Source organism: Sapajus apella, unplaced genomic scaffold (genome assembly GCF_009761245.1).
Source record: "Sapajus apella isolate SASKATOON/1434 unplaced genomic scaffold, GSC_monkey_1.0 scaffold25, whole genome shotgun sequence".
Classification (NCBI taxonomy): Eukaryota; Metazoa; Chordata; class Mammalia; order Primates; family Cebidae; genus Sapajus; species Sapajus apella.
In genome coordinates this window covers 9,300,811-9,320,720 of record NW_022436965.1, presented here as the reverse complement: position 1 = coordinate 9,320,720, position 19,910 = coordinate 9,300,811, and the positions used below count along the sequence as shown (strand labels likewise).

General features: G+C 40.8%; 1 protein-coding gene across 8 annotated transcripts in view; it reads left to right on the top strand.

The window, feature by feature from the left end:
• Positions 1-19,910, top strand: part of CACNA1E (calcium voltage-gated channel subunit alpha1 E) — a 502,806-nt gene that overhangs the window by 54,417 nt on the left and 428,479 nt on the right. For 4 of the 8 annotated variants that reach the window (XM_032291225.1, XM_032291224.1, XM_032291226.1 and 1 more), the window contains exon 1: positions 18,852-19,003. The exons of 1 other annotated variant lie outside the window; for it this stretch is intronic. In XM_032291225.1, the coding sequence (XP_032147116.1) occupies positions 18,988-19,003 (16 nt within the window). In that variant the 5' untranslated portion in view covers positions 18,852-18,987. Of the gene's footprint in view, positions 1-18,850; positions 19,004-19,910 lie in introns of those variants that run through there. 3 more of the 8 variants (XM_032291223.1, XM_032291222.1, XM_032291228.1) reach the window with 2 other exon arrangements.

Genomic DNA, 19,910 nt, shown 5'->3' with positions numbered 1-19,910 from the left:
CACGAGTGCATTTTTTTTGGCAGAATGATTTATCTTCCTTTGGGTATATGCCCAGTAGTGGGATTACTGGGTCAAATAATTCTCCTCTAAGTTCTTAGAGAGATTTCCAAACTATTTTCCACAGTGGCTGCACTAATTTACATTTCCACCGTCAGCGTGTAAGTGTCCTCTTTTTCTCCACAACCTCACCAACATGTTGTTTTTTGACTTTTTAATAATGGCCATTCCGACAGGTGAGAGATGGTTTTAATTTGCATTTCTCTAATGATTAGTGGTGTTGAGCTTATTTTTCACATGCTTGTTGGCTGCATGTATGCCTTCTTTTGAGCAATGTCTGTTCATGTCCTTTGCCCATTTTTAAATGGGGTTGTTTTTCACCTATAGATTTGTATAAGTTTCTTATAGATTCTGAATATTAGACCTTTGCTGAATGCATAGTTTATGAATATCTTCTCATTTTGCAGGTTGTCTGTTTACTCTGTTGATATTTTCTTTTCCTGTGCAGAAACTCTTGTTTTGTTTATTTTTATTTTTTGCCATTGCCCAGGCTGGAGTGCAGTGGTGTGATCATAAGCTCACTGCAGACTTGATCTCCCAGGATCAAGAAATCCTCCCACCTTAGCCTACAGAATAGCTGGGACTATAGGCATGTGCCACTACACCCAGCTGATTTACTTTTTATTTTTTTATTCTTAGTAGAGACAGGGTCTCACTGTGTTTCCCAGGCTGTTCTCAAACTCTTGAGCTAAAGCAATCCTCTTGCCTTGGCCTCCCAAAGTGCTGGGATTACAGGCATGGTCCACTGCATCTGGCCAGAAGCTCTTTGGTTTAATTAGGTCCTACTTGTCTATTTCTGTTTTTGTTGCAATTGCTTTTGGAGACTTAGTTATGAAATCTTTGCCAAGGCCTATGTTACCAATGATGTTTCCTAGGTTCTCTATTAGAGTTTTTATAGTTTTAGGTTTTACATTTAAGTCTTTAATCCATTTTGTATATGGTGAAAGGAAGAGATCTAGGTTCAATATTCTGCATAGGGCTAGCCAGTTACCCCAGCCCCATTTAGTGAATAGGGAGTCCTTCCCCATTGCTTGTTATTGTCAACTTTGTGGAAAATTAGATGGTTGTAGGCACATGGCTTTATTTCTGAGTTCATTAACCTGTTCCATTAGTCTGTGTATCTGTTTTTTGTACCAGTACCATGCTATTTTGGTTACTGTAGCCTTGTAGTGTAGTTTGAAGCTGGGTAAAGTGATACCTCAGGTAATGTGATTTCTTTGTTCTTTTTGCTTAGGATTACTTTGAATATTTGGGCTCTTTTTTGGTTCCATATGAATTTTAAAATAGTTTCTTATGATTCTGTGAAAAATGACATTGGTAGTTTGATAGAAATAGCACTCAATCTGTAAATTGCTTTGAGCAGTATGGCCATTATAATGATATTGATTCTTCCTGTACATGAGCATAAAATTTTTTTCCATTGGTTCATGTTGTCTCTGATTTCTTTTAGCAGTGTTGTGTAATTCTCATTGTAGTGATCTTTCACCTCCCTGGTTAGCTGTATTACTATTCTTTTTGTGGCTATTGTGGGTGTGATTACATTCTTGATTTGGTTCTCAGCTTGGACATTATTGGTGTACAGAAAGAATGCTGATTTTTGTACATTGATTTTGTATCCTGAAACTTTACTGAAATTGTTTATGAGTTTTAGGACCTTTTGCACAGAGACTAGGGGGTTTTCTACGAATAGAATCATATCATCTGCGAAGAGAGATAGTTTGACTTCCTCTCTTCCTGTTTGGATGCCTTTTATTTCTTTCTCTTGCCTGATTGATCTGGGTAGGAATTCCAGTACTAAATTGAATAGGAATGGTGAGAGTGGGCATCCTTATCTTGTTCCAGTTCTCAAGGGGAATGCTTCCAGCTTTTGCGCATTCAGTATGATGTTGGGTTTGTCATAGAGGGCTCTCATTATTTTGAAGTATGTTCCTTTGATACCTAGTTTGTTGAGCTACTAGCTCATGAAGGGATATTGAATATATATATATATATATTTTTTTTTAACATGAAGAGATATCAAATATTATCAAAAGCCTTTTCTGTGTCTATTGAGATGTGTTTTTTGTTTTCAGTTCTGTTTATGTGATTAGTCACATTTATTGATTTGCATATGTTGAACCAACCTTAAATCCCAGGAATAATCCTACTTGATCATGGTATATCATATTTTTGATGTGCTGCTGGATTCAGTTTGCCAGCATTTCATTGAGGATTTTTGTGCCTATGTTCACCAGGGATGTTGGCCTGAAGTTTTCTTTTTTCATTGTATCTCTGACAGAATTTGGTATCAGAATGATGCTGGCCTCATAGAATGAGTTAGGGAGGAGTTTCTTTTCCTCAGCTTTTTGGAATAATTTCAGTAGGATTGGTACCAGCTCCTTCATTGTATGTCTGGTAGAATTTGGCTGTGAATCTTTCTGGTCCAGGGATTTTTCTGGTTGGTATGTCTCTTTAATTACTGATTCAATCTTGGAACTTATTATGGTCTGTTGAGGACTTCAATTTCTTCCTGGTTCAATCTTGGAAACTTGTGTGTTTCCAGGAATTTACCAATTTCTTCTAGGTTTTTTAGTTTGTATATATAGAATTATTCACAATAGTCTCCAATGGTTTTTTGTATTTCTGTGGGGTTAATGGTACATCACTTTTGTCATTTCTGATTGTGTTTATTTGGATCTTCTCTCTTTTTTTTTTAATTTATTTTTTTTCTTTTTGAGATGGAGTCTCACTCTGTCTCCTAGGCTGGAGTGCAATCGTGTGATTTCAGCTCACTGCAACCTCTGCTTCCAAGGTTCAAGCGATTCTCCTGCCTCAGCCTTCCTAGTAGCTGGGATTACAGGCATCTACCACCACATCTGGCCAATTTTTGTATTTTTAGTAGAGTCAGGGGTTTTGCCATGTTGGCCAGGCTGGTCTCCAATGCCTGACCTCAGGTGATCTGCCCACCTTGGCATCCCAAAGTGCTGGCATTATAGGTGTGAGCCACCATGCCTGGCCCAAGGTAGATTTTAGAGGCAGACACAGAGGAGTAGAAAATGCTCTTGTCTGGGACCCAGAAGCCCTCCCTTTTTCTTTATTAATATAGCTAGCAGTCTGTAAATCTTGTTTATTCCTTCACAAAACCAACTTTTGGTTATGTTGATCATTTGTATAGATTTTTGCGTCTCAGTTTCATTCAGTTCAACTCTGATTTTGGTTATTTATTGTCTTCTGCTGGCTTTGGGTTGGTTTGCACTAGTTTTTCTAGTTTTTCTAGGTATGATGTTAGGTTGTTAATTTGAGATCTTTCTAATTTCTTGATATAGGCATAAAAACTTTCTTCTTAACACTGCTTTGGATGTGTCCCAGAAAGTCTGGTATGTTATATCTTTGATTTAATTAGTTTCAAATAATTTTTTGATTTCTGCCTTGTGGCATTTTTTTTTTAGTACATTCAACTTTGAATTGATTCATCTTTTTCCCTTAAAAAGCTGAGATATCCCAAAAGAAAAAAAAAATTTCTTGCTCTGTCTCCCAGGCTGGAGTGCAGTGATATGATCATGCCTAACTGTACCTCCCACCGCAGCCTCCTGAGTAGCTGGGACCACAGGCGTGTACCACCATGCTTGGCTAATTAAAAAAAAAATTTTTTTTTTTTGTAGAGATGGGGTTTTGCTATGTTGCCCAGGCTGGTCTTGAACTCCTGAGCTCAAGTGATCCTCCCACCTCAGCCTCCCAAAATGCTGGTATTACAAGTATGAGCAACTAAGACTGGCTGAAAAGCAGTTTTAAGTCAGCAGGGTCTTAAGCAAATTTAAATAGCATGTTTAAACACCCCTCTTACTACTGCCCAGAGGGATTTAGGGCTCAATATTAAAACTAAATTTGGCTTTTTAAAAGGTATAAGTAAAAAACTCTACTCATCTGAGCCGTATGTATAATTTTTGTATTTCTACATATATCAGATAATAAATATAAAAGATACAAAAGGATTAGTAGGGTGAAGGCAAAATAATACAACATAGTTAAGATGAATCAAAAAGCGGGTACACTATATGCCATAAATGCCTTCTCAGTTATGAATTGGACTTCAGTTTTGGCTCTGAACTTCTTTGCAGCTAGATAAGAAGAGAACACAATTAGTCACAGGTGTCATGTCTTTATAAGGTGAAAGAAAAATAGTGCTCTGGAGGAGGTTTCTGGACACTGAAGATGGGGGAGCCATGAGGTGCTTAGTGATGCAGTAGACAAATAACATCTGTGGGAAACAACATGATGGGAATTTGTTAATTTTTTCAAGAAATAGTTATAGAATGTGCATATTATGCTTAGGTGCTGGGGACGTGCAACGGACTGGTGTTTATGTCCCTTCGACAGATTCATATGTTGAAACCTAACCCCCAACTGCAAGGTTTGAGCTGAGACCTCTGGGGACATCTGACAGGGTCTGCCAAGAGGAGAAACTTGAGCTGGTTCCTATAGGATCAGGAACAACCACAATAACAAAAGCAAACACTTGGCACATGCTTTGTCTATTCTAGGAACTCTTGTAAACACTTTACCATCTAATGTGTTGGTTAGCTTATTTTAGTATTCACTACAGCACTGTGAAGCAGTTAGTACTATTATAGCCCCCATTCTACAGATGAGGAAACCGAGACAGGTAAGTCAGGCATTGTGCTGTGGATCACCTACCTGGTAAGCAATGGCAAGCAATAGAGCCCCCTTCCACTCTGCCTTGAGGGAATTGACTTTTACTCATCCTTCAGTCTTCTCTGGGAGAGGTATCCTGATTTCCTTGATGAGGCTGAGTTTGCGTGTTGTTACAGCATGCTGTACTTGCCCTGCTTAGAACTTACCACATTATATGCTTACAAATGTATCTATGTACATTATTCATTCAATTTGTTAAATTATTTATAGCTTACTATATAATTAATTGTTATATGTTATATTATTTATTACATGTAAATAAAAGTTATTTAATGTCTGTTTCTCCCTGTAAACTGTAATCTCCATTAGGGCAGAAACTATTCATGCATTTTCTCACTATTTGATCTCTGGTGCAAGAGTTTGGCACACGTAAGGCACTCAGTAAATATTTTTTAAGTGAATAGAGCCAGGATAGGGCTATATGAAGAATTCTTGGTAGAAACCTAAGGTGACAGAGAAAGACAGTGGGCATGGGGTTTGGAGATATTTTAGGACAATCCTTCTACATATACCATCTATGTGGATTCCTCTTTTTTGTTGTTGTTGTTTGCCTTAAAATAAACTCTGACCAGAATTACCCACCCAGTAAGGTAAGCTGTGTGCCTTTCTGGGGCAGAGGCAAGAAAAAGCGAAGGAGAGTTGGAAGTGCCACTTCTCCTTCTGTGATAGCATGCTGAACCAGCATAGCAGTGCAGAATATGCCGGGACACATTTTTGTGTCTTTTCTTTTCCTCCCCGAGTCTCTAAGAGACAGAGGCATAGAGGACCGCATGCTGGGAGGCAGCTTGTGTTACATTTTCCTTTGTTCCCTGTTTCCCATTTTTGGAAGGGCCCTCACAACTTAGGGCAGGAGAGGGTGAGGGTGGCTCCCACTGTCTGTCTTGCTGCAAGGTTAGCAGGGATGGGAACCCATTTTGCTTCAGTCTTTTGACATCATGTCACTCTTTCTCTGTATCCTAAGCTGCTGTCTCCCAGTTTCTATTTCCAGGGGAGGATGGTGGCTGAGTCTATATTTGATGGGATTTTCTGCTTTTCTTTGTCACATTTGACTCAGTGAAGGTGAGTTAATTAGACACATTAAACAATCTGGAAACTGGCAACTGGAGTTTTGTGGCCTTTGTTACTTCTGTACCCCCGAGGCTGCCAGGGATAATGTGGCTGTTTTGAGCTCAGCTCCTCCTACCATTTGCATGATAAGGAACCTAGCTTCTCCCAGGAAGAAGAACTGGCTAAGGAAAGAGTTTACTGTATGGTCCCTTACCTTGAATGCCCCCACTAGTTTTCCGAGTCTTTTATTTGTTCATTGAGTAGATGTTTATTGAGTGCCTTCTAGGTGCATAGGTCTATGATAACAAGCACTTAAAAAGAAAATAAAAAGGGGTTATATAAAAATCATGGACAGTTGTTACCAGGGGAGTTGATAAGAGAGGTGGGGTTTTAGTTGAACTTCTAAACATGGGTAGGATTTTGATCAAGTGTCGGGTTGGGTGGAGGGGGAGAGGCTAGAATTCTGGAATTCTAAGTGGAGGTGACTGGGTGAGCAAAGGCTAGAATAGACATATCTGGGGTCTGGCAAATGAATCAATGTTACTGTAGCAAAGAGTTCATATGGTATTTGTGGTGGCAGGGAGATGTGTTTGGAGATGAAGGCTGGGGTTAAAGAGTAGGAACACTTTGAAGGTTATGTGGGGAGCCATCAAAGGTTTTATAGCAGGGATGAAATAGGATAAAACTTAAATTTCAGGAAGCATGTTCTAAAAAATAATTATCTTCTGGAGGATAAATTAAAGGAGGAGAGATGGAAAGCAAGGAGACCAGTTCAATTCAAGTCTGTAATTATTAACTAGCATTTAAATAATGTTTACTGTGTAGCAGGTACTGTTCTATACACTTCACATACGTTACATCGTTTAATCTTCACAATAATCCTCTGATATTGGGACTATTATAATTCCTGTGCTACAGTAAAAAAAAATGAATGCATAATGAGGTTAAATGACTTGCCTAAGATCATACAGCCAATGAACAAATACAATGAGTGAGCATTTGCACTCAGGCAGTCTGGCTCCAGCATGCCATACTTTTAATAATACACTATCGATTCTCCTTGTATTTATTGAACCCTAACAATGTGCAGGAGCTGCTAGCAGCATATAAACATAAATAAAATGCACATAGTTTTGTCCATCACTTAGTTAATGGGCAATTATTTTGGTAATTCAGATGATAATTAAGATTTTAACTATAGTGAGGGTAACAGAAATGGATAAAAAGGGAATAATTGACAGAACTTAGTGCTAGGCTTGTTGTGGGGTTCGGGACCACTTACAGTTTAGAAGCTTGGACTGATCCTTCCTTAAATTTACTTATTTGTGATATGGGTGTAATAATAATGACAGAGATCTAGCTTCTCGCCAAGATGGAGCACAAAGGACCATATTGAACTTCCCACTGGAAATAACCAAGTATGTCATGTGGTTTATGAGATAAGAGTTTGCAAGATCTTGAACATTAGGCCAAAAAGGGTAGTAGTCTTTGAGAGATGGCGAGCACATGAGGTGAACTCTATGATTGTCCTACCTTACTGTCTTGAGAGAGGTTCCATGCTGCATTGCAAGGAATAGAAACCCAGGTAGATTCCAGCAGACTCCCTGAATTGAGGAGACAAAGCTGAGAGCCCAGGGAGACCAAAGAGATTAGAGTTTACAGGACAGAGTGACAGACAGGAGAAATGTGTACAGAGAGAGAACTCTAGAGATTTGTAGAGGATCCCTTTTAAGTATTCAGCTGAATGCTTATAAATGCATGTATGTGAGCAAACTTCCCAATGCTGGGGAAAAAACTGCCTGATAGGATTAGAGGTAAAAGTGCCCAGAATTCACACAGGGACATAAATAGTGCCTCTTCTCAGTAGGCAAACTGGAAAACTCAAGATTCAAGGACTTTTGGTAGTATACACAGAAAGGTCTTCTTTAGTAGTGGGGAAAAATTATCTCTAGAGCAAGTATCAGTCTTGTTCAGCAAAACAAATTTTAAAAGCAAGACACAAAAGGACTGAAGTGTTTCCAAGTGTTTCAACGTCTCAAAACAAGGCTCACAAATATTTATGGGGAAACAATTTCCAGCATCCAATAAAGTAAAATTCATAATGTCTACCATCTAGTCAAAAATTACCAGGCATGCAAAGGAGCAGGAAAATACACCCATAATGAGGAAATAAGTCTATCAGAATTGAGGTAAATGTAAGAATTAACAGACAAGGACATTAAAATCGTTACTATAACTGTATTAAATGTGTTCAAAAAGTTAAGTAGAGACATGGGAAATAAACAGAGGCCAAGTCCAGCTTCTAAAAATGAAAACTACAATGTGTGAGATGAAAAATACATTGGATGAGAGGAATGATAGGTTAGACTCTGCAAAAGGAAAGTTTAGTGAACTTAAAGTCATAGCAATAAAAATATGCAAAATAAGACAAAGGAAATTTTTTTATAGTAAATATATGTATATACTATATATTTAAATATATATTTAATATATATATATACTATAAATCCTAAATCAACCATTGAAATACCAAAGAGTTATAGCTAATAAGCCAATAATGGAAATAAAATAGAACAATACAAAATATTCAGTTTATCCAAAAGAAGGAAGAAAAAGGAAAAACCATATCAATAAATACTGCCGTTGAAAGAGATATTGTCAGATTGGATGAAACAAGACCCAACTACATCCTGCCTACAAGAAACACACTGCAAATAATAAAGATGCAAACTTTATAGTACTAAATGCCTATTTTGGAAAAGAAGAAACATCTCAAAGTGGTGACTTCAGCTTCCATCTTAAAAGAGAAAAGAAAGAAGAGCAAAGTAAACCCAAAGTAAGTACAAGAAAATAATAAAGATAAAAGCTAAAATCAATTACATAGAAAACAGAAAAATAGAGAAAAATCAATGAAAACAAGAGCTGGTTCTTTGAGAAAGTCAATAAAATTGATTAACCTGTAGCCAGGCTGATCAGGAAAAATCAGATGAGAGAAGGCACAAATTACCAATACAGGTTGAACACCCCAATCCAAAAGTTCAAAATCTGAAATGCTCCAAAATCCAACAAAATTTGAGCACTGACATGATGCTGAAAGTCATGCTCAAAGGAAATGATCATTAAAACATTTTGGACTTAGGATTTTTGCATCAGGGATGCTCAACTGGCAGGTATAATGCAAATATTCCAGAATCTTAAAAAAAAAATCTGAAATTCAAAATACTTCTGGTCCTAAGCATTTTAGATAAGGAGTACTTACCTAAGAAAGGTGACATTACTATACATCTTACAAATATTAAAAAGATAATAAAAATATTGCGAACAACTTTGTGTCAATAATTCAACAACTTAGATCAAGTTGAGAAAGCCCTTGAAAGATACAAGCTGCCAAAACTTACTAGAGAAGAAAAAATAACCTGAATAGCTGCATATTTGTTAAAAAAAAAAAATATATATATATATATATATATTTTGTTAAAAACCTTTCACGATGACAATTCCAGACCCAGAGAATTTCGTGGTGAATTCTACTAAACATTTAAATAAATAATACCAATTATACACAAATTCATCTAAAAAATGGAAGAGGAAGGAATACTTCTCAACTCATTTTATGAGGTCAGCATTACGCTGATAGCAAAACGGTTCCAGAATATTCAGGAGACTGGAGAGACCAATGCGTGAAACAGGAGGATTCTGTTAAGGTGGCCCTACCCGCTCAGTGCGTTAGCATCCCAAGGCTGAGCAAAGGAGAAAGAAAATGGGGTGCTTTTTATACATCCAGGATGAGGTAGCACGTAACAGGCTTACAGAAGCCAGAACAAAGAACAGTTAATTTGTAACATGTTTTGTGATGTACGTTACATTTGAAAAATAGCATTTTGAGAAAGCACTGTACATTGTTTGGGTGTTATCTTGCCCTGTGACCTTGCAGCTGGTCAGCCAGAAAAATAGAAGTCTTGAGATGCCTGGGAACTTTGCTGAGAATGTGGGGAGAATAGATAAGGTAGGTTTTACAGGGAGTTAGTTAATTTTAAGCAGAGCTGGGGGTTAGGTTTTATATTGAACAGCATATAATACAGCAAAATTTATTATATAGCAACTACAAATTATAAAGTTTTATTTTACTATTATTGCTATTATTTAATTTCCTTCTTCAAAACCAGATATAAGGTATAAAAAGAAAACTGCAAATCAGTATCCCTCACGGACATAGTTGCAAAAATAACTTGTTTGCTGAAACAAAATTTCATCAAACTGAATTCAAACAAGTGGAAATAAGCACATTAAAATATGCTCAATATTGTTAGTTGTTAGAGAAATGTAAATTAAAACCTTAACAAGGAACCACTACATATCTATTAAGATAGCTAAAATTAAAAATACCAATGGTATGAAGCGTTAGGATGTGGAAGAACTGGAACTCTGAAACACTAATAATGGGAATATAAAATGGTAGAATTATGTTGGAAAACAGTAGAGTTTTCAAAAAAGTTAAACATATACCTACAAAATGATATAACCATTTTACTCCAAGTAACTTACCCAAAGGGAATGAAAGTATATGTCCATATAGGCTGAGTGGGTGGCTCATGCCTGTAATCCCAGCACTTTGGGAGGTGAAGCGGGTGGATCACGAGGTCAGGATTTCAAGACCAGCTTGGCCAACATGGTAAAAACCCTGTCTCTACTAAAAATATAAAAATTAGCCAGGCATAATGGCAGGCACCTGTAATCCCAGCTACTCGGGAGGCTGAGGCAGGAGAATTGCTTGAAACCAGAAGGTGGAGGTTGCAGTGAGCCGAGATTGCACCACTGCACTCCACTCCAGCCTGGGAAACAAGAGTGAACCTCAATATCAAACAAAAAAGAAAAGGAAGACAGTATATATCCATATAAATTTTTATACACAAGTATTCATAGAAGTACTTATAATAGCAAAAAACTGGAAATGACCCATGTATCCATTAACAGATGCATGGATAAACAAACGCTATATCAAAACAATGGAATACTGTGGAGCAATAAAAAGGGATGGACTATTGATATGAGCTGCAACATGGAATGGATCTCAAAATAAGTATGCTGCGTGAAAGAAGCCAGGCAGAAATGAGTTTGTAATGTATGATTCCACCCATGCGAAATTCTAGGAAATTCATACTAACATATAGTGACAGGAAGCATGTCAGCGATTGCTTGGAGAAGATGAGGAAGTGGAAAATTACTGAAGGGTAGATACAAATAAGTGTTTTTGGAAAATGGGTATGTTCATTATCTTGATTTTGGTATTACTTCATAGTGTACTCAATTCTACTCCAGTAACGCTGCTAACATAGTAATGAAACTTCAGTGACTAGTGAGATGACACAGGAGAGTTCTTTACATGCTGTACAATCCTGGAGAATACTTACTTTTTTTTTTTTTTTTTTTTGAGACGGAGTTTCACTCATGTTACCCAGGCTGGAGTGCAATGGCGCGATCTCGGCTCACCGCAACCTCCGCCCCCTGGGTTCAGGCAATTCTCCTGCCTCAGCCTCCTGAGTAGCTGGGATTACAGGCACGCACCACCATGCCCAGCTGATTTTTTGTATTTTTAGTAGAGACGGGGTTTCACCATGTTGACCAGGATGGTCTCGATCTCTTGACCTCGTGATCCACCCGCCTCGGCCTCCCAAAGTGCTGGGATTACAGGCTTGAGCCACCGCGCCCGGCCCTCGAGAATACTTATTAATTACATAAAAGGAATTACATCTAGCTGTGAGGTTGTAAGCTTATGAAACTAGAAGTGTGGCGGTAGGATCCGCAGAAATAAGAAAGGAATAGGAGCTGCTTTGTAAAAGATTCTGAATTCCATTTTCCCAACTCTGTGTAGGGAACATACAGGTGAGAACACCCAGGAGCTAGTTGAGGATGCAGAACTACAGCTGCAGAGAGGTGAACGCTACCACAAAAATGTACATATGAGCATGGAGGTGAGTGCAGAAGCCAGGAGAGCAGATGAGATCTCTGGCCAGAAAGCATGGAACAAGGGAAGAGCAGCCTGGGGACAGCTCCCAGCTGGAACAGTAACTAGGGAGGGGGCTATTTGGGATAGGGCAATTAGAGGTCATCCAAAATGGTGACCTTTGAGCTGAGCCAGCCATATGCAGATCAGGTGGAAGAATGTTCCAAGCTGAGGAATAGCCATTGCAGAGGCCTTGAGATGAGGAAGACCTAAACTGTTCTAGGAAGCTGGCACCTTCCTCTGCTTTACCAACTCTGGCCACAGTGGCCTCCTAAAGAACAAGACGGACTTTGGCTAGTAGGCTGTGGTGAGTTTAGATTTTATTGTCAGGACAATAGAAAGTTATCAATGGGTTTTTAGAAAGGTCATTCCGGCTGCAGGCGAACAAGTGCTTGTGGAGTGGGGAGGAGCGGAAGCCAAGATCAGCTAAGATGTCCTTGGAGTGGTTCAGGTGGTGCATCCAGTGACTTGGGCTAGGATAACAGCAGTGGAGAGGAAGAATTTAAGGAAGAAAGAGCAGGAATCTTGATGACTAACTCATTTGGGCCTTGAAATTTTAGAACTGGAAGTGAGTTAGGGATAGCCTAATGTTACTCCTTGACCAACCACCTTATTTTCCACTCTGCTCTGTATAAATACCTTCGCAAATAGCAATAACAATCTTCTCTCAAACTCACGTGGTCCTTTAAAGCTTCCCGTGTGCTTTCATAATCAGTATTTCCTTTAAGGGCTGTGTCCTCACCCAGCCTCTAGCTCAGCCCATTGCTCAGGTGCTCTGCTCCAGTGCATCTGGTCTTATCTTGGTAGTCAGGTGCAGGGAATGGTGGTTCCTGTGTTGTCAAGTGGGACTCATGCGGAAGGGGCAGAGGCTTAGGTGGTGGGAGGAAGCTGGAGAAGTGACTCCTCTCCAGAGACTGACTCTACTCACACAGCCAGCCGTCTTGTCTGAAGGCAAGGCCAGGACAGCTGCCTCCTCTTTTGGGAACCTCCTCCTCACATCCAGCCTGATCGAATCAGACGGTGTTCTCAGTCCATGTCGTAATGTTTCCTCCTCAAGGGGCTCTTTCCCTGTTTTCCTCCCCTGACCTCATCTCTCATTCCTTTGAACTTCCCTGTTGGGATCTCTTTTCAGGCATTTGTCTCAGCCCAATGTGTTATACAGCTAGTGCTCAGCTTACGACCACGATGGGTTCCGACAGACCGGTCGTCACACAGTTTGGTCGTAAGTTGAGTAGGCTATATGTACAGTACTGTGAAATGATGTTATAAAAATCTTTAAGTCATATTTTATCATAATTTTCTTTCATTATTGTTATATGTCATAATTTTCTTTGTTCATTTTATGCCATTTGTATCATCTCTACACCATTTTGTTTCTTATTTTTACATTTGTCAGGTTTAAGTAAAACACTGCATTACCAGTACAACTGGTCTAATATTTGCAAAACATACAAAATTACAAAATACAGGTGCATACAAAAATACGAAATACAGGTGTAAAAAATACCATAGGAAACATTTTCCCAATTGCAAAACATATCAAAATATATAAACATGTACGAAACATTTTATTGGCCACTGGTGCTTGGCTGCGGATCGTTGATGTCGTCATCTGAGGCAGCAGTTGGGGTTACCGGAGTTGGTTTTTTCATAAACATGGTGAGCTTTTTCTGAATTGTATGTTTCTTTTTTTCTTCATAAATTTCACGATACGGACGAAACACATCGTGCGCCATCCATTCAATCCTTGCAAATCGTTCGATGTTTGGGTCCATTGTTTCGAAATGTATAAGAAGTTTATTCAGTAAAGATAAACCGTCTGATAATCCCTTAGCGGTGAACTTGCTTTCTGGCTCCTCCTCTTCTTTCTCTGCTTCTCTTGTTTCTTCTTCCGCCACTCTTTCTTCTTCCAGTTCGATCAGCTCTTCATTTGTAAGTTCTCTGTATTCTTTGTCTAGCAACTCTTCGACATCTTCCATTTCACACTCCAAAGAAAGGTCTTTAGAGAGTTTTACTATTTTTTCCTGAATCGTTTCAAGTTCATGTTCACTGTCAAATCCGTCAAAATCATTAACATGGTGCTTAACACAATTTTTCCAGATGCCATTCATGCACTTTGTCGTCACAGCCTCCCAGGCGGTAGCGATATTCTTGATACACATCAAAATGTCGTAGTGTTTCCAAAAATCTACAGCGGAGCAGTCGTGGCTAGCGATTGTGGTCGTAAAGTTGAATGGTCGTAAGTTGCATGGGTCATAAGTCGATCAATACCTGTACTTATTTCCACCTTTCCTTGGGGGTATTGTGTCTTTCACTCCTTTGTTCCCCACAGCCCCTCTTGCATGTAGCTCGTGCATATACTACAGTCCAGTGAAGGCTGTTGAATTGAATTGAACTCATTCGAAGTCAAGTACATCCTTCGGGCATAGTAGGTGCACAGAAAGACGGGAGCTAAAATTCCCTGGTGAGTGTTGATTCATGTGTCTCTACATGATGAGACAAGCGGGAACAGAAAGGAAGCAGAGGTAGTAGACGGAGCGGCTGGGAGTGCTTAGAATTAAGAAAGTATGTGTGTGGCAAATGCCTTTAGAAAACTCTGACTGAGCAATAGCCTGATCACCATCTTAACTCTTCCTTGTTTGAAATTTAAAACAGTCCGTGGGGAGATATTCTCCTTTTAGGGTCATCTATCTGATTTTGTTACAGAACTCAGTTGGGAAATTAGGTTTTTATTTTAGGAATTTGCTAGAATATACTGGCCAATGCTCACTAAACCCATTTCCTCTTCTTCCTGGGTACACAGCTCAACTAAGGGAGGCACCCGGGGTATGAATGTGTGACCAAACTCTGGCTGTGGAGTGTGGGTAACAGCGACGTGTGGCATCTCCAGGCTTGATCCACAAAACCTCTTCCATCATCATCCAGACCTTTTCTCTTGTGTGCCTGCTGGCTGCATGCCAGAGACCTGGTGGAAAGCAGCACTACCCGACAGAACTTCGCATGGTGATGTAACTCGCTATCTCTGCTGTCTACTTTGGTAATCATGTGCTCACCGAGCACTGGAAATGGAGCAAATATGACTGAAAAACGAAAATTTTTACTTTATTTAATTTTAATTCATTTAAACTGCGCCATGTGGGTAGGGCTACCACATCGGGCAGCACAGCTTTAGATGCAAGGAGTCTGGCTCCTGAGTGACTGGGTGGGACAGAATCTCCTGGCTACCTGTACTGCACAGGGAAGTACATGAGAAATCAGTATGGTGTTAAGACACCAGATGCAGTATCTATGATGTAAAGTGAGGGCTACCTGCTGATTCACCTAGACTAAAATTTCATATAATATATGTCTTCAGCTGGGTACCAATGTGGCTAGACAAACCCAGCATCTAATATCAAATCCAATTATCCAGTGTCATTCCAAGATGGAAAATCTATTCTTCTGTTGCCTCTCTTGCGCTCCCAATCTTTCTTCACCCTTTTTTATTGGAAAAGAAATGGAGCCCCCCAAGCAAGCACTACTTCCTTTTTCCATGTAGGGTAGCAGAGTGAACTCGGGGGTCTGGTTCCCTCCATCATAGCTCACTATGTGGCTCAGTCAAGTCACATTGCCTCTCTGGTTATTGTCTTCTTCATCTTTAGAGTTGTGATTTCTGGCTTTGCTTCTTTTTCTAAAATGTTCCTTTCAAATATCTGCTCTCCCTCTGCTCCCTTTGTGCTGCTCCTCCTATCTTGGAAGAGAAGATCCTCATTCCTGGTGTTCCTGATTCAAGCCCCTTCCAGACCCTGCGGTGTTCCATTCTGTCCTCTGTCTTCAACCTTAGAAATCTTTCCTGCTTTCCTGCCTCTTTCCTCTTTACCGACGATTAAGTCCATTCCTGCTATCACTACTGTCTCCCATTCACTCACCTTCACCCTTTCCAGTCTGGATTTTGCCCTGATTACTCTGCTGAGATGGATTTTAGGAATATCACTGTGATTACCTTCCCTTCAGCTTCCGAAGGGTGGGCTCTGGGGACAGGGGGAGTCTCTCCTGTCTTAGCAGAGAAAGACACTTAATCCTGTTGCATGGTTCTTCTTCCTTTATCTATAAATTCTATACTCTTAGCTCCTACACTGCCAGGGTGTCATGAGAATTAAAAGTTTGTAAATTGCCTGAGTTCCTCGGAGATAGCTAGCAAGTGTAAAGAATGGAAAGCGTTTCATATAAAGCTGTTGAAAAACAGGCAGTGAATTGGTTCATGTCTTTCCCATTGGGTTACGATTATGAATGCCTCCAATGCAATGTCACATTACAGCAAGACAGGTGATGCCTGGGTTAAGCTGCTAATTGTAATAAAGAGCTTAATTTGCACTTCTCTCTATTTTTCACTTCACTGGGTTGGGAAGTGGAGGCGACAGGGATGGGATATTCAAGGAAGCTTTGTAAGCCCATCCTTGAGTTGGTGATGGGGAGATGATTATTCTAGCATTGTAAATAGTCAAAGCTAGATGGCTTGCTGCCATGAGCTCTCCAGCTATTCTGTTACTTAATTACTATTGTTTTTCCTGTTTCCTAAGGCAGAGACTTTGAATGCAGCATTTGTGCATCTACCCCTTCCTTCCTTTCATTTTTCTTACTTTCATTTCCTTCCCTACTCCACCAAAAGAAAAGGGGCAGGGGAAGTGTTCCAGCTAGCGGCTGAAGGGAGCAGCTTCCTTCCTTCCCTTCCTCTCTCCTCCTCTCCTCTCTTACCCTTCCTCCCTCCCTCCCTCTGTTTCTCCCTTCTTTCCTTCCTTTGTTCCTTTCTTCATCTTTTACCTTCCTTTCTTCTCTCCCACCCTCTCTTCCTCCCTTCCTTCATTTATTTTACTACTATTTCTCATAATTTTGATCATCTACCATATATATGCTGGAGAGAGGGGAGATAAAGTAGTGAGTGAGAGAAATAAGATTTTTGTTCTCATGTAATTTGCAAACTATGGTGGTTGACAACCAATGACACAAGGAATTCTAACAAAGTGTCACTTGTTCATTCATTCTTTCATTCATAAATCATTACAGAGAGCTTACTGTGAGCCAGGCAGTGGTCTGGACACTTGGGATACATCAGTGAACAACTGATAGTGGGGCTGTGATGGTGAAAGTGCAGACTTCTCTGAGGATGCAAAGCATGAGGCCTCATCTTATTCAAGGGGTCAGGAGGGACCCCAGGGAAAGGATGCATCGACGATGAGAAGTTAGCCTGGCAACAGAAGATGTAGAGAAAGTGTTCCAGCTACCTGCTGAAGGGAACAGCTTGTGGAAGGTCAGGAAGAAGCCCACTCAGTGTGGCTGACGCACGTCACTTTTAAGGTCAGAATGTCAAAAATGAGTCCTGAGAGCAAGGCAAGGGCTGATCCCCAAGGGCTGTCTGAACCACGGTAAGGAGTTTGAGGTTCATTCTAGGTCATCTGAAGGACACCGAAGGGAGTGAGGAGAATCAGGATCAGAGCTGTCCAATAAAACTTTCTGCAGTGATGGAAACTGGTCTCTGGCCAACATGGCAGCAGCTAGCCATGGAAACTATTTATTGCACACTTGAATTGTGACTAGTGTAACTGAGGAACTGAGTTTTAAATGTTATTTTATTGAAATGTAAATAGCTCCATGTGGCTAGTAGCTAGCATAATGGACAGTGCAAATCAGTATAGTCTGCTCATCATATCCAGAATACAATCAGATTCCTCCTGCACCCCCATGTAGGCCTTTCTGCAACTCTTAAGCCTTCCCCTAACACTGAAGCCTCCTGTACTGATTGAATCTCTTGGTTAATTGGGTAACTGTGTGTTCCCATTTCTTCTCAATGAGTCTTCACATGCTCTGAGTGGGGACTGCTCCCGGGCTTTTATTTTTGACCCTGGGCAGGCCACATACCCTGAGATCATTGAATAACTTTGGGTAGATTGATTGATTCCTGTTTTCCCTCTTGGGCTGATGAGTAGAAAGTACAAGGATGCCGACACCAGTGTGGCAGATGGGCTGCGCGTGGTGTGTGTGCCCCAGCCCTCTGAGAGTGCACAGGGACATCTGTCCACGAGAAGCCAAGCTGCGTGGCCTCTGGAGCGCTTCCAGAGCCTCATTTGCCCAGCCCATGGATGTTTCCATGCTGTGAATGGGGTGAGGTGGAGGGAGGTCTCGGCTTTCCTGCAGAAAGGCAGGGTGTCACCCCATGGCACCTGTCACCACCCTGAACACTTAGGCTGCTCCTTTGAGTGTTTCACAGTGACAGGGAGCTTGCTTTCCATTCCTGTATTTTCTCTGGACAGTCAAATTGCTTTCCCCCAAGGCTTCTAGTTTTAAAATGATTTTAAAAAGGCCTATTTCCGTGCTTATGTTTTAGGCTCAGCTTGAGGCATGAAAGGAAATGCCCTCATAGTAATTGCTCTGAATGGATTTGAGGGTAGTCCATGATCTGCCTCTCCTCCAGCTCCGCTCAGCCACAGGAGTAAAGGTGTGTGAAACTCTGTCCCTGAGGGAGAGCCTCTCCTCGGTACCTTCTTTTGTGTGGCAGCAGGAGGCCTATGACAGTGCCTAGGGCTACGTCTAACTGGAAGTGCAGATGGTGTCGCCCCATTTTCAGAGTACACAGAGACTGGAGACGTGGTAATTTTAGTGTTGGAACAGGGATCCTGCCCTGGCAGAGTCTTGGTTCCCACTTGGGGAACGTATTTTCGTAGAATAACAGACTTTCAAATGTAATTTAGTCCGTGCTCGCATTTTTTGTGTCCCTTTCTGGTGGTTGCCACTTGCAGCGCTGTGGATTTCATTACCATATAAGGCTGCCCTCCTGACCTCAGGACCTTCTAACTATTGCAACACACGTCCCTAGGTTGAGCTAAAATCTGCCCTTTGTAGTGTTCACTCCTGGGTCCCAACCTTCCCCCTGGGCACCCTATAAAGCAGCCTGATCATCCCTCCTTCACGTGCACACCCACTGGTGTTTCATGATAGCGGAGAGTTCCTTCAACAGTTTCTTGGAGGATTAGGTCTCAAGCCCCGTGGCCACCTTGGTCAATAGGTATTCATTTCTCCCTGGAGAGTGGAACACCCAGCAGTGGGCGTACAGAGACGCTGGAGTGCAGCCATTGCTGGAACATCGTTCTAGATATTCCACTTCTTTGACACAGCCTAAGAGAACCGTGGGAGACTGCAGAGCTCCAGTTTCAATGCTCCTTATCTGGGGTAACGTTCCAGAAGGTTGCTCTGGACCCTCAGTTAGGCAGTGCCGAGCCATTGCGCCTAGACAAATAGGAAACACAGTCCCGTGTTGTTTAATGACAGGGATACATTCTGAAAAGGCATCACCGGGTGAGTCTGTCATTGTGCGAACATCACAGGTACACAATCGTGAATGATATAGCCTGTTACACACTCAGGCTATGTGGTAGATCCTATTGCTCCTAGGCTACAGACCTGTATGACACGTTACTATGCTGAATACCGTAGGCCCTGTAACACAATGGTAAGTATTTGTGTATCTAACAAACATATGTAAGCATAGAAAAGGTACAATGAAAACATGGTAATTATGATCTTGTGGGAGCATCATCGTAATATGCTGTCTGACGTTGACGGAAACGTTTTGTGATACGTGACTGCATAGGATTAGGTTTCTGTGAGCCTCTGCTTCCCGCACTTTCATCAAATGATCACTCCATAAGCTTGTTTTATGTGTTTTTGTTTGGAGACACCTTCTTTAACATTCATTGTTGATTCATTAGCATTGAACTCACAGCCAACAGGCCTGCAACTCATACCTGAACCAAGTTTACTTAACAGATAATTTCTCTGTGAGGCACATTGTGGCTTTCTTGTGCTTAGGAACATGAGACAGCACTGAGTGTCATGTTTGGGGCCATTTTAACGGCACCGTCACCGACAGAAAGTGCAAAAATGCGAATATCATGGCACTAAATAGACCACAAAATGGACCCTTGTGTACAGCATGAGAGCTGAAACAAGGAGACATCGTGTTACCTGTCTGAATTCAACTGGGAATGAGCGCATTGGGTGACTTTAATATTTTACCACCCTGCACATGTCTACAGATGAGCTGTGAGTGTCAATCTTGGGGTTACAAATCAATTTT